The 15242-nt window shown below is 47.5% G+C and overlaps 1 protein-coding gene across 8 annotated transcripts in view; it reads left to right on the top strand.

Annotated features, from left to right (window-relative positions):
* Positions 1–15242, top strand: part of SDK1 (sidekick cell adhesion molecule 1) — a 954524-nt gene that overhangs the window by 673994 nt on the left and 265288 nt on the right. For all 8 annotated transcript variants that reach the window (XM_017894742.1, XM_017894733.1, XM_017894760.1 and 5 more), the window contains 2 exons: positions 10759–10906; positions 11895–12035. In XM_017894742.1, the coding sequence (XP_017750231.1) occupies positions 10759–10906; positions 11895–12035 (289 nt within the window). The remainder of the gene's footprint in view (positions 1–10758; positions 10907–11894; positions 12036–15242) is intronic.

Genomic DNA, 15242 nt, shown 5'->3' on the forward strand with positions numbered 1-15242 from the left:
TGATGGGGTTTCCCTGGGAAGGAGGGGGCCCAAGATGGCCTAGAGCCCCAGGCTTGGACCTGGAAGCAGGAGGTCCGCTGAGGAAACCGGTCTGGGAAGAGCATCCGTGAGCTTGACTGGAGCATGCTGAGGCTGAGATGATGTTCTGGGGTTCAGGTTGCAGTATCCTCTGAACAGCTTGTCCCTCTTCCACCATGGAACGTTCTGGTGCCCACAGCAGCCTGCTGCTTTTCTGTGCCTCTCTGCCTCTGCTTTCTGAAGCACAGCTTGGTTTTGTCAGCTGCTGGGCCAAGACTAGCTTTTGGAGCACGTTCTCCGAGGCCCAGTGCCTCTCCCAAGCCCCTCCCCAGCGCCTTTGTGGGAGGGGTTCTTCCTCCACAAAGAGAATCTCTGAGCTACGTGGCTGGATTGGTTCTTTCTCTGCCACAGGTGCCTTTTCATGTAGGGAACCCGTCAGCCGTCTCCACGCTGCTCTCCATGAAAGCTGCTCCTGGCTGTCACCGCACAATCTGTTCAACATCTCCATCCCCTGTTACTATTACGGACTTAAAAGCTGATGGGCTTTATGCTGTTTTGCTTTGCCAACATGGCAAAGAGACTTTGTTCTTCATGCTTCAAATCATTTGAATGCTGTCTTTGAAACACACCTCACACAGGCGTTTTCTAACGGCCTCAGACTTGTTGGGGAGTATTTCCTATTTTAGCTCGTCTTTCTTTGGGCTTTTGCATATTAAGCCTCGCACGCATAGCATTTGTCCCCATTTTAATAAATGCATATCTGCGGAGACAGAACCTGTCGCAGGTGTTTATGAAGAGGGGACAATGACTGTGTTGGGGGCCCAGAGGAGGCTGAGGTCTGCTTCTGAGTTCACTTCCTGCCCTCACGCAAGATGAGGTGTGGGGGTCAGAGAGCCCAGGGTGGCTCCCACATCCTTGGTTGGTCCTCACCTTCTGGAATCCTCTGTCCCGGGCTGTCCCACAGGATGGCGTAACTTCCTGCGCAGGAGTGCCTGTGGTGACCACACGGTGCAGAATACAGCATGGCTCCCATAGCTTGAGCTCCAGGAGGCCGGGCCAGCTTCCATCCGGAGAGGGCCCCCTGCTCCACCCACTGCCTGCCAGCCATCTCCAGCCTGTCTCAGGGTTTGCCACCATCGGGATAGGTCTCCCACCCAAGGTCGAGTTCCCCAAGCTTCTGGATGTGTCCAGTCACCATTTCCAACCTCCTGCCCCTTCTCTGGAGGGAATGGCTTCTCCAGCACATTAGCCGACACCTCCCAGTGAGTGTATGTCTCCCCTTGGGTCCAGGCCAAAGTCTGGCCTCGGTGGGCCACCTTTGGTGTCTTGACCTGAGGCTCTGGATGAGAGCAGTCTACGGCCTCAAAGCCTGTTCTGGGATCATTCTGGCCTTAGCTGGGGGTCTCATGTATTTCTAAATATCTCAGCTCTTTAGTTCTTAACTTTTTAAGGCAAAAACTTGGTGCATTTTAATCCTGACCTTGCAGACCTTTATGGTTTCTCTAAAGACATATACAACAGAGAAGGCCTTCCCAAAGGGAAGGATATCAAAATGTATCCTGTTCACTCTTTGGTGTTTTGTTTTAAGTAGAAAGTATCCATCTACTTCCTACTGTTTCTTCCCCCTATTCTATGAAGTCTTTGTCTGGCCTAAGCCTCTTTCTTTCTCAAGCATCCTTAGTGGTTTATCCCTGTCACTCCTGTGGCCTCCATCTTCTCTTCTAGGGTTGCCACGAACAGGTCCGTTTCACAATGTTCTTTTCAAATTGTGTTTGTCTTAGTTGTGTTTCATGCCTCAATACAGTCACATTCATCCGTGGGCCCTCGCAGTCCCCTTGCAGGAGTACAGTCTGTTCCACAAATGTATTTAGCAGCTTAAGCTTGGAATTCTACAGTGCTACTAAAAATTACGTTCCTTTTGTCATTGTAAGAGTTTTTAACTAGAATCCTGCAGAAAATGCTTGTGTAACCTTTGCATAACTAGTTATTATCTATGCTTCTCTCTTAATGCCCAGATGAGCTCTGACTAGACCAAGAGAAGCTTTTTTCGTAGCCCTGGCTGTGCCCGTCTCCGAGCCCAGGCTCCAGCCTGGAGGGGTTTGTGGCTTAGAGTGGGAGTGGATTCTGAAGCCTCACCCCAAGCAGTTTAACTGCATGGAGGCTGAAATTCTTTGTTGTCTGGGCTTTCAAAAACTGTGTTATTTCTGTTCATGTGACGACAGTAATTTGAGGGCACTTTAACATAGAGGAGGAAATGTCATTCCTTCCACCAAACTAATCTCAGTAACTCACTGAGCTGAACCCCAAGATATAGGTCAGAGTCTCCAAAAACGTGAAAGTAATTACCCAAAGCGCTGAACAACAATAAGAATGCTTTAAAAAACAAGAACTGCAGTAGGGACCTGTGCTTGTTTCATTTCAGTTCCTTCCCATACTCTTTATTTTCCAAAATTTTTAAGTGAACTTGTGTTATTCTTTGTGGTATATATAATGTACATACATAAACAAATACATATACACACAAAATATACATAAAATTTGCCATTTTTATCACTTTTATGATGGAAAAAAAATGTGGTCTGGGAGATGGATATCTGGTTCTCAGGGGTGGATCCAGGTTTTGTTGTGTAATTTTGGAGCTCTTGTTAAGAAAAATAATACAACATTGAAAGAGCCTCTGCTAGGACCCAGGGAGGGCCCAATGCGATGGGAGCCAAGAGCTCCAGGTCACTCTGTGCATCCTTCTTCTGGAGTTGGCATGAGCCTCCTTCCTGGATGGCACTGGGCACTGCTCTTTGCAACTTATGGAGCCCCAGCCCTTTGCTGCTGCTCCACCCCATGGACATTAGGCCCCCCCAACACTGAGGAGTTCAGCATGAGCCGTGTCTGGGACACCTCATCCTTCATCCTCCCGGCTCTAGCCTCAGGAGGAATCCCAGTGGCTTTAACTTCAGCTCTCTGACAGCCCTCACTCTTGTGTGCCTGGGCACACGTGTGTGGACACACACACACACACGGATCTGCTCTTCTCATGCGAAACACATGACCTTCCACTGCAGGGTCCACACAGGGCCTCCGAACCCACCACTCCCCTGCCTGGCTCCAGACCAACCATTCATGATAGGTCTTTATTTTTTCTTACTAAACTTTGTATTTTGAGCAGTTTGGAGTGTACAGAATTGTTGCAAAGATGGACCCCTCACTCAGCTTCCCCCGTGACACTAGTGTGGTGCCTTTGTCACAGTCAGTGAGCCCACAGTGACACCTTATTATTCCCTGCAGTCACTGCCCCCTTCTGAGCTCCACAGTCTCTCCCTGATGTCTCTCCCGCTCTGCTGTAGGATCCCATCCAGGATCTGTTTTGTAGAACGTCACTCAATCAGGATTTGTCTGATGTTCTTCTCATAGCTAGACTGGGGTTGTAGGGCTTTGGGAAGAAGACCAGGGAGGTAAAGTGCCATTCTCATCACATCAGGTCAAGGGGTGGACCCTGTCAACATGACTCATCACTGCCAATACTTGATAGACCTTCCAGACGTGGGGAATTTAACCTGATCTCTGCCTAGGTCTAGACTCTCAGCAGCACCTGTCTTGAGTGTGCAGTGCCACCGTAAGGAATGCAGCCTGCTTATACTCGGTGTCTAGAGAGACAGTCTGTTGTGGTGGAGGGGAGCCTCTGATTTAGCACGAAGCCTCCTCTCTTAGCTCCATGGCGGGGGACCTCGTGGGCATTGCTCCAAGACAAGCTCATCTTCTCCTTCATCTCTGTGACCAAGCCCTTAACTTCCCAGCTTTAAATCCTAGGCAACCGTGAGACGTGGAGTTTGCACAAGGAGCATTAATGGTGAGTGGAGAGACCCTGAGCCTTCCTTCCATCTGTTTATCATGTGGAAATGAAGATCATCGTATCCCCTTCAAGGTTACTGTGAAGGTTGACCGTGGACACACACAGGCATCAACAGTAGCTCCAACAGAGTGGGTGCTTTTGTTCCACAAACGTGTTGAGCTCCTACTGTGTGTCAGGCACTCTTCTAGTTGCTGAGGACCAAACAGGGAATAAAATAGATCCCAAGGGAGCTTAGCCAGTGGATAATTCTTTAAATGGATCACCATGATTATTATAAGCTAAAATATATTTCAGGAGATTCAATATGCAAACTGTTGTAGCAAAAACAGTAGTAGAATTCGAATTAGAAAAATAATAAATTTGCACCTAAGTTTTCCACTTAACTGTTACCTGGGGAACTATCCTTGTTTTAATGAAAGCATGTTCATTCTCATTCATATAAAATGCAAAGTAAAGCATCAACCAAATTACATTTTCACCCACCAGTAGACAATGACAATAGTTATAAAATGCTCCATGCTGGCAATGCCATGACAAAATAGTCACTTTCTAAGAACTTTTATTATTAAAAGTACTAAATACACACAAAATATAGCTCCAACAACCAATAACATTTTAACCATATGTATTTCATCTGTTCCTCACTTTTCTTTTGCTAGAGTGTTTTAAAGGAAATTCCAGAAATTATGTCATTTCATCCCTAAGTGATCAGTAAGCAGCTCAAAAAGTTGATTACACCTAACAAAATTAATAGTAGTCCTTAATATCACCTGCTATTCACTGTATATTCAACTTTTCTAAGTGTCTGAAAAGAAAGGTCTTTTTACACTTGAATCAGTCCAAACAAGGTCCATCCATCGCACTGGTTGTTTCGTGTCTCAGTGTCTCTTCATCCACAAAACCCCCGCCTACCTCCCCACTTCCTGCCTGGGCAGAGGCCATGACAGTTGTCCTATAGAAGGCCCCAGATCCTAGATTAAGATTCTGGTGATTCTGGTGTTTAATTGGTTCTTTTTTTTTTTTTTTTTTTTTTTTTGAGTCTTGCTCTGTCACCAGGCTGGAGTGCAGTGGCACGATCTCGGCTCACTGCAACCTCCACCTCCCGAGTTCAAGTGATTCTCCTGCCTCAGCCTCCCAAGTAGCTGGGACTACAGGCACACATCACCACACCCAGCTAATTTTTGTACTTTTAGTAGAGACAGGGTTTTACCATGTTGGCCAGGATAGTCTTGATCTCTTGACCTCATGATCCGCCTGCCTCAGCCTCCCAAAATGCTGGGATTACTGCACCTTCTTTACTGCCTGGAGACTGGATCTGAGCTGCCTTCAGTTTCCGGGTGGTTTCTTTTCTTACGTGAGAGTGTGTGTGCGTGTGTGAATACTTCTCAGGTATCGCCGGTACTTCCTGCTGCATAACCCAAGGAGGCACATGACACCAGCTGCTCCGCTTCTGGTGATGTTGAGATGGAGCCACTCTAGGTAGCCGCCACCTGTGAAGTTCGGCAGAAGTTATTTAAACTTTCCTGAGTCTTGGTTTCCCAGAATGAAAAAGAGGTGTGAGAAGACCTCCTCCCCAGGCGGGTTTCTGTGGCTACAGCCCTGAAAGCACTTCCAGGCTGCAAACTGCCATGGAAATGTTAGGTATTAATAATATGACGATGTGTTTGGCAATTAAGGAAAATCTTCCTGCTGGGCGTGGTAGTTTACTCCTATAATCTCAACACTTTGGGAGGCCAAGGCAGACAGATTGCTTGAGTCCAGGAGCTCAAGATAAGCATGAGCAACATGGTGAAATCCCATCTCTACAAAAAATATAAAAATTAGCCAAGGCATGGTGGCGCGTACCTGTGGTCCCAGCCTGGGGGATGGGATGCGCTGTGGCGGTAAGGGTGGAATGGAACATCACTGAGGCAGGACGATCGCTTGAACCCAGGAGGGGGAGATTGCAGTGAGCCGAGATTGCGCCACTGTACTCCAGCCTGGGTGACAAAGTGGGACCCTGTCTCAAAAAAGACAAGAAAAAAAAAATCTTTCAGAAAGCATGTTCCTTCTTCAGACACCTTTAATTGAGAAAATGGGAATGATCTTTTTTATTGGAAAAAGCTTCGAGTACATTTTCAAAGACTGGAAACCACCAGGTTTTTAACCAACAGCTGAAGTGGAGTCGTGAGTCTTTCCTCACGATTCTGGGCCTTACCACTGAGAAAACCAAAGTGTAGTGATGTCCTCTGTAGAACGGAGCCTGGCCGGGGACGTGTAAAATCCCTTAGTCTTCTAGATCAGAGAGTCCCTGAAGGGGAAGAAAAAAGGTATTAAACTTTTTTGGGATGGTTTCCTTTATCAAAAGGCTCTTCTGCCCCCCCAGCCTCCAAGAGAAGCATCCCATGGCCCTCTTCTATGAGCACTGGTTGCAGGAGGACCCTTTTAAAGGGATGTTGCTTATTGATTGTCAGGAACAGACTTGCTATTTAAATTTTAACAGTTCTCAGCAAGCTTGCAATTCCAGAGCTGGTGAATGAGCAAATCCTTCCCAAACCAATTTTTTTTTTTTTTTTTTTAACAAATCAGGGTGCCCAGAGATGGATCAGGTTCATTTGTATTAGTTTTCACTTTAATCTCTCTTCCTGCCAAACCTTTTATCTTCTAGTGGAAGAGGAAAAAGAATAAATAAAGAATCCTATAGTTGCAGCAGGACTGAGCAGAGCCCGGAGGTGCAGAGGAAATTAATAGGCCCTGTTGTCAAATCAAACCGGGCAGCAGACTCTGGACCCTGAGGCTGGGGCTCTGGACTTTCAGGAGCTGTTTACACTTGAGTGAAGAAACAGCCAGGATCAGGCAGGGCCAGGCTGGTGGGATGGGGCCAAGGGCAGGAAGACGGCATCTCCAGCCTTGCTCTGCCTCTCCCGCGGTCTGATTAATCGCCTCAGTCACCTGGTTACAACAGTTGTCCTCTGGACTGTCTCTGTCTGAAACGACGTTTGTTCACTGTGCCCGACCGAGCAGGTGAATGGCTCACTTCTAGACACTGTGATGTCTGAAGGAAGAAAGGGGTGGAAGAAGACCTTTACTGAGTCCAGTGTCAGTCAAGCTTCCTGTGGGAAAAGATGGCGTTCCTGAGTGAGAGCAATCAAGGATGGAAGTTGAAGAAGGGGAATGCTTGCGGAGATGCGGGTAGAGGGGAGCTGTTACCTGGGGCTGGTAGCCTCAGAGCGGGTTTCACTCGTAGGTCAAAGAGCCCAAGGCAGTTGCAGAACCCCAAAAGGGGAGACTATGTAGGGCCACCGCTTGGAAAAGAGGAGGACCCTTTGGATGAAGGACCCAGGTGGCCCCAGGCAGCCTCCCAGTGAGGAAGGAAGGGCCTTAAATTTGCTCCCCTTGTCTATGGGAAGCCTAAGGGCAGGATTCCTTAGGGCAGAGCTGGGTAGGGAGGGTGGAGCTTGGATCTAGGGAGAGGGAGGTACCCTGGGCCAAGCTTACAGCTGGATGCTTTCAATGTATGTTATTTCATACTCGGGAGCATCTTGGGGATTATATGTTATCCCCCATCTTTTCATCATTTGTATTGATTGATTGATTGAGATGGAGTTTCGCTCTCGTCGCCCAGGCTGGAGTGCAGTGGCGCGATCCCAGCTCACTGCAACTTCTGCCTCTTGGGTTTAAGCAATTCTCTGCCCCAGCCTCCCGAGTAGCTGGGATTACAGGCACCTGCCACCAGGCCCAGGTAAATTTTTGTATTTTTAGTAGAGATAGGGGTTCACCATCTTGGCCAGGCTGGTCTTGAACTCCTGACCTCGTGATCCACCCACCTTGGCCTTCCAAAGTGCAGGGATTACAGGCATAAATACACATTAAGAAAACACCATGTTCACCGTTTCTAAGTGCACAGTTCAGTGGCATTAAACACGTTCACACTGTTTTGCCACCGTCACCACCATCCTTCTCTAGAGCTCTTTTCATGTTGCAAAACTTCTGCCCCACTAAACAATAACTCCCCATTTCTCCTTCCCCTACTCCTCCTACTTTCTGTCTCTGTGAATTTAGCTGTTCTAAATGTCTCATACAAGTGGAATCATATAGCTTTTGTCTTTTTGTGACTTATTTCACATCGTATACTGTGCTCAAGGTTCATCCATGTTCTGGCATTGGTCCTAATTTCCTTCATTTAAAAAGCTGAATAGTAGTCATTGTATGGGCAGATCGCATTCTGTTTACCCATTCATCCATCGGTGGGCAGTTGGGTTTGCTAGCAATAATGCTCAAAATCCTAAGGAAATTGAACACTTGAGCAAAGGATTCTTAGCAAAGCAATTTTACTTCTGCGCAGAGGGGTGCCTCCTTGGCCGGTCCCCATGAGAGCACACCTGAACAAAGGCATGAGAGCCTTTATTCCTGAGGCAAGTCCTGCCCCTGTACCCTTTCCCCATTGGCTGGGGCCGGGTTGTACAATCTAAACTAATCCCGGTTGGCTAAACTTTTGATTTTTTTAGATAAGGTGGGCACGTGAAAGAAAGCGGAGAGGAAAGGGGAAGGGGGGTCTGTAATGAGCTAGAAAGTGAGTCCTCTTTGCAAATAAGGAAAGGAATGTGAGCTGGTACTGATAACACCTGGTACTGTGGCATGCCCGGGCATCTAACAAAGGCAAAAAGGAAAAAAAAAAGGGAAAAGGCAGCGGGGTGGGAGGTACGATAAATTAAAGAATAAAAGATTGATCAAGTTCTTTGAAGAGAAACCTCATCATATCCCACAGGTTGCTTCTACCTTTTGGCTACTGTGCATAAGGCTACTGTGAACACAGGTGTGCACATATCTCTTCGAACCCCTCCTTCCAGTTCCTTTGGGTGTATACTCCGAAGCAGAATTGCTGGATTATATGGTAATTCTGTCTGAATTTTTTTGAGGAACCACCATACTGTTTTCTGTAGCAGCTACCCCATTTTACATTTGCAACAACAGTGCAATGGAGTGGAATTTCTCCACATCCTTCCCAACACCTGTTATTTTCTGTTTGTGTGTGTGTGTGTGTGTGTTTAGTAATAGCCACCCTAGTGGGTGTTAGATGCAATATCATTGCGGTTCTGAGTTGTCCACTGTCTTCACAGGAGTTCAAACAAAACTGAACACCCTTAAGTGGGAGAGCTCGTCGTCAGCTGTGGTCTCCACACTTCTTTATTCTACATACCGGTTCTCGTCAGAATGAGAACGGTATTTCCATGGAAGCTGGACTTGGCACGAAGGGGCCCTGCCTTCTACCAACCGAGTCCGGTTGCCCTGATACTGGGAAAGACCTTTCGTCTTCCACATTGAGAAATGGCTGTTTTCTGTAAGGGAGACTGCTTGGCAGACCAGATCACCACGAGCTGCGTGGTGCCAGTGGAAGGATTTCAGACTCCCAGAGCGAAAAGGGAAGTTGCTGTGAGTTCTTCTGTAGGTACTGGGGAATGCACACGTTTTGTTTTTAAAGGAGACACACAGGGGGGATCCTCATCAGCTACCCATGATCCATGTCACTGGAAATCAAAAGCCAAGAACACTGAAATGCCCAGCTGGTGGCGAAGACTGCATTCCCAGAAACCCATTTTTGGAAGCAGCTTTATTTGAAATAATTAAAAAGATTCCATCTTCACAGCCAACTGGCTTCATGCTTCAGAGCAGCTTAACTTTGTGTTAAGGAATCCAGTGAGCAGATTCTGAATTAGTGATAGACATCTCTGTGTGAGGCCACAGAAGTTGCCTTTGAGAGTCTCATTTTCATTTTGGAGCAATTTATGGCCACTGCTTGTGATCGGTAAGGAGCTGGAGTGCATTTCTGATGAGCTCGCAGGCGCGGACTCGCGAATCCCCGCGGTTCGAGCTGTAGGTTTTTGGAGTAGCGGCTGGGATTTTATGTGTGAATGTTGACATGCAGCTGGTACTGTCTGCAGGCTCCGCCTAGCCCAGCACCGTGGCAGAAAGCGTGCGCCACCTCTTTCTGACCATCTCTAACGGGGTGAAAGGGATCTTAGCACCACTTCAGGTCAGCGAGACAGCTCGATTTCCAAAAGAATTTCCCCCACCCAGGTCTTACTTCACTAATAACTTGAAAATTCAGTTCAGGCATCATCGCAATTCAGAATAGAAACCGACAGTGGATGCTGGAAGTCACTGCCAAGACCTTGTTCATTCCAGGGCATCACTCTACAAAATGATTGGGCTCAAAAGCATGTTTAAACTCTGCAAAAAAAAAAAAAGAAAAAGTACACACACACAAGGGTGTAGGATCTCCAGCAGAACCTTCAGAAGCCTTGCCGGCGAGAGCACATTTGGCTGGCAGAGTCGCTCTTGCACACCTGCTGGAAAGCTGGGTGGGAAGATATTCTAAACTCGCTGTGAATTTCATTACGTCTCTCTCCAGCCAAAGCCACTCAGGGGTGTGGTGGCGTAATGGGTCTGCCACGCAGATGGGCTGCGAAATACACAGCCCATCTGTCTTTATCGTGCTCATTTCCTCTTTTATTAAAATGTTAATGAATATAGTTTTTATTTATCGTTCAGTGACATGTGCAGCATCCTTTTCTGGGAGACAAATCTGCAATCTGCCTAACCACGTGAGCCGACAGAGAACTTTCTCCCGTTACATACCGAACACAGGAATTAGGGACGTTTTGGTTCCTTTTAAACCGCCACATGCAGGTTGCACAAAAAAATCCCTTTGCTCATTGATGGCGGCACGGGCGGGGGGAAGTTTCCTTTCTGGCTTGCAGATTACTAGCCACATGACTGGAGCCTCCGTTTCCACACCTGCTCAATGGGATAAGCATTCCTTCTCCTGGTGCTGTCCTGCTAAGCAAATGAGATGTTCCCTGAGAAGGACATGCACTTCTGTGAGCTTGAATTCGTTTTCTTCATTCTTTCAGACTCTCCGTGGAAAGTGCATCTGGCAAACGTTGGCCCCGAGATGACAGGCGTCACCGTGAGTGGCCTGACTCCGGCTCGCACCTATCAATTCCGGGTGTGCGCGGTGAATGAAGTGGGCAGGGGCCAGTACAGCGCTGAGACAAGCAGGTGCGTGAATCCCGCCCCAGGTGGGGGCGCAGAACAGCCAGGGGCCTGAACGCCAAACAGAAGCATCACAATAGGTGGTGGAATTGATCGCAGCAACCCACTGGCCTCTCTCAGGGAGACCGCCCAAAACGCGAGCAGAAAAGCCTGTCACAAAGAGGGAAACACCATCCCTCGCAGGCTTAGCTGGGCCTTCCTTCATTGCTGTGAGGCAGGTTTCTTGGATTTTTCCTGTGGCGACCTGGCTGTGCCTACATAAATCGCTCCTGACAGCACAGCTCTCTGTAAACAGGAAATTAAGAGCTTATATGTTTTCCACGTCCTTTGCCCACCCCACTGCCGGATGGAAGCTGGTGTCACAGTCTTAACAAGTCAACACCTAGTGTGCTGTAAGGAAAGCTGAAGACTCCTCTGTCTCTGCAGAGGCTTTGCGTTCCTGAGTGGCCTTCATGCTCTCCCATCCCTGTGAGGGCCGCCTCTGGAAAGGTCTCATTCGGAGGTGACATGGGAAAACAGCTTCATCACATTTCAGCACGCCCTCCCCAACCAACCTGAGCTTTCAGTGGGCTTGACTTGTAGAACAGCTGAGCTCTAAATCCTTTTCTTCCCTCAAAACGTGGGAGTTTCATATGAGAAATATTGAAAGAGCCAAAGAAAACAGTTTGGGAGGAGTCTGAGACGGCGGGCCCAGGAGCGGACGCGTTCAGGCTTACAACCTTTCTAAAGGGCTGAGGTGCTGGCGCTATTCACACAGAACAAAGTCACCTCTGTGCCTTTCTCACTGCTTGGTTAACTGATTTTCTGTTATGTTGATTTGTGGTAACTGTTTCTCCTGTCCTTTTGGTTTCATCGGCTGTGTGTTTTGCTTTTCTTGAAACCCGATTTTCGTGAATAGTCAGGCTCAAGATTCAGCAAAATAGATGAAATGCAAAGGGACCCCCACTGTTTCTGGTACTCATCTCTCTTGTTCCTACCCGTCTTTTATGTTTAGGTTGATGCTACCTGAAGAACCACCCAGTGCTCCCCCGAAAAATATAGTGGCCAGTGGGCGGACCAATCAATCCATTATGGTCCAGTGGCAGCCGCCCCCAGAAACAGAGCACAACGGGGTGTTACGTGGTTATATCCTCAGGCAAGTACCCTGTGACTGACCATCTTTAGGCCGCCATTAGAGCTGAGCATCGATCTCACGGAGGGTTGCAAACCCCAATGTCTGTAAGAGCCAAACAGGAACCAAAGGAGGCAGACCAGGTGTGAGATGTTAGGGAGCGGTGGAGACTGTGGCAAACTGGAGTGCACAGGCCAACGTGGGCAGCCTTGCAGAGACGTTCTGTGCATATTTGACCATAAATGACACACACAAAACTGGTGTCGGGGTAGCATTTTGGCAGGAGAATGGAGGGAGTATTAGGGGTCGGAAGCAAGGTATAATATTCATTGTGCTTTTTTTTTGAGATGGAGTTTCACTCTTGTCGCCCAGGCTGGAGTGCAGTGGCACGATCTTGGCTCACTGCAACCTCCGCTGCCTGGGTTCAAGCGATTCTCCTGCCTCAGCCTCCCGAGTAGCTGGGATTACAGGCATGTGCCACCACACCTGGCTAATTTTTGTATTTTTAGTAGAGACAGCATTTCACCATGTTAACCAAGCTGGTCTCAAACTCCTGACCTGAGGTGATCTGTCCCTCTCAGCCTCCCAAAGTGCTGGGGTTACAGGCATGAACCACCGCATCTGGCCTCATTGTGAGTCTTTTGATTCCATTTCAGTTTTCAACCAAGGGCATGTGTTGTTCAATACAGTAATTTTAAATTAAGAATAATTAATTTGATGTAATTATTAGCCAGTTGTCACCAGGCTAGTGTGTTGTTCACTAATGCCAGATCTTCTAGTATTTTCAGAAATTAAAAAATCTAGCTTTGTACCTGAAACCTCACAACTTTTAGATGTTGGGAATGAAATCAATATATTTGGAAACAAAGGCAGGGCTAATGCACACTTCTGCAGGCCCGATGTGGCTGAAGGGTAGCCAGGGTGCTGTCTTTGCTTTATAAAGGACAGTTAGGCTTCTCGAATTGTTGGGAACACTGTATCTGAACTTGTCTGTGTTTGAGAGAAGAAACCTCCTTTGCCAAAACTGCTAATTTTAAAATTGCACTGAACGTGATCATCGCAGTGGTCTGTTGACACAAGTAAAAGAAAAAGTAAAGCAGAATTGCATGATAATTATTAAATCTCTTCTAATAGTTTGCAGCACTGTGGACAGATTTGCTAATTTTGCCAGTGTGACTGGGGCAAGAATAGTGGGTATCCCCTGATTCCCTTCCTGGGCTCGTTCCAAGTGTCTGATCAGTAAATAGTGGCTAACAAAGGTCTTCAGCAGACAGATTTAATTTCTTAGATAAATGTAAGAAATTGGGAAATGCTGCATCTTCAGCTTCATTATCCTTGTGTATGAAGAGCAACATCTTCCATATATGTGTGTGTGTGTGTGTGTGTGTGTGTGTGTGTGTGTGTGTGTGTGTAGTCACCCATTCATCATTTAATATGTGTTTTTCTATATGCCTGGAATATTTGCCTGTCAAAATCAATTTGCCGCTGTTTTCAAGTTTTTCCTCCAGTGTTGAGATTCTCTTCTAAATGTAAGCCAGACGGTGACCCACCTGAAGTGGTTTAAATGGGCTATCCCCAGGGGTACACAAAGAGCTCCAATCAATAGCAAGGTCCCTTTTGTCTCGAGGCTCCAACTGTCCTTCCTCATTTCAAAGAAGGGGGAAGAGGAGTTTGCAGTTCTGTCCCCTGGGGGTAGGGGCCGTGGGCTCTGGTTCCTGTTGATCCCCTGGGATGGTTCCTAATTGCCTGACCTCCTCCGCTCCAGAAAACAGCCCCGTGTCCCCGCCGCCTGCCTCCGGCCGAGGGCTCCTGTGGCATTGCTGCTCTTGCCTCTGCCTTAGCCATTCCCTCTCGTTCTGCACCCATCCACTAATGAGAATAATTGGCCACCCTCTCTACCCAGCCGCACAGGCCTGTCATCCCTCTGTCTCTGCCTTTCTTCAGCACATGCAGAAAGAGTTTCCTTAGGCTGAAGCTGTCAAGTAATGACTTTAAAAGTCATCCCACACAACCAGGCCCAGGGCACAGAGTTTAATAATAAAATCTCTCTGATGTTACGAGGCCACGTCAGGGACTGCACATTTCTCTATTCTGCGGGATTACTACCGTTAAAAGGATTTTCTGTGATGGGGTCAGTAAAGTTGGGTGCTGGGGATGAGGGCATCTTCTGTATTTGCAGGAGCTTAAATCCAGAAAGCCCTGAGATGAGGGTGTGCACTACCCTAGGGCTGTGAATATCAAAGTTTTCAGAAATTAAAGAGCCATGCCAAAATGAATTAGCTTAGAAACGTTTCCGCATAATCCTCCGGTCTGCACATCAGCTCTCTGTTTGCAAGTGTGTATCCTCCAGGGCACAGCCTCTGTGTCAGATCCGAGGCACAATGCAAGGAAAGCAAAGAGAAATAAATCACTTCCGTGGCTCCAGCCATAAGAAGTAGTTAGGATGCGTGTGCAGTAATAAAATATTTATAATAATAGGCAGGGTGTCTCTTTGAGAGGAGCATAGGGGTTATGTCCTTTAAAAACATTCTCCTGTTTATTTCTGTATAAAAAATCATCTTGTTCTGGCTGAGATGGTCTCCTGGGCAACATATCCTACCAGCAAGAGGAGGCTGCCCTGCACTTCTGTCATTAATTGTGACCTTCTTAGACATCCTGTGACTATTACAAAAGCACTCGGAGCCACTGGTCAGAATGGACCAACATGCCTGTTCCAGAGGGGAGCACAGGCTCTTCGGAAGATGTGAATTCTGCAGTTTGTTTTTCACAGTGGTATAAAGAGTGGTCCCAGAGAAGATGGGTGGCTCATGCAGGTGTAGTTCCTTATAACTCACAGTTCTCTCTCCCATACTTCTCAGTAGAAGAGCAGTGTTCAAAAATACATATATATTTAGGGAGTGCTTTACACCTTCACATCTCTTGTACATTCAGTGTCTCCTTTGACTCTTGCAACAAGCATGGAAATGCTACTGTCATTCCCACCTTAAAGAGGTGGAAACCAAGGCTCGGAGAAGTTTGGAATTTTCCCAGCACCACCCAGCTCCCGAGTGGTTGTTGAGCAAAGTCTTCCGATGCTGGTTCCTCGGCTCTTCCCTGGAATGTGCATTGTGTAGCGTTGGGTCCACACGAGGAATCCTTCTCAAGGGCCATCCTCGTTCCGTCGTAGTGATTACCGATGGTGCTCGGGGCCAGCGTGCCCAGGCTACTCAGGTGCATGGTGTGGGCACGGAG

The sequence above is a fragment of the Rhinopithecus bieti genome, unplaced genomic scaffold, assembly GCF_001698545.2.
Source record: "Rhinopithecus bieti isolate Rb0 unplaced genomic scaffold, ASM169854v2 scaffold_1017, whole genome shotgun sequence".
NCBI lineage: Eukaryota > Metazoa > Chordata > Mammalia > Primates > Cercopithecidae > Rhinopithecus > Rhinopithecus bieti.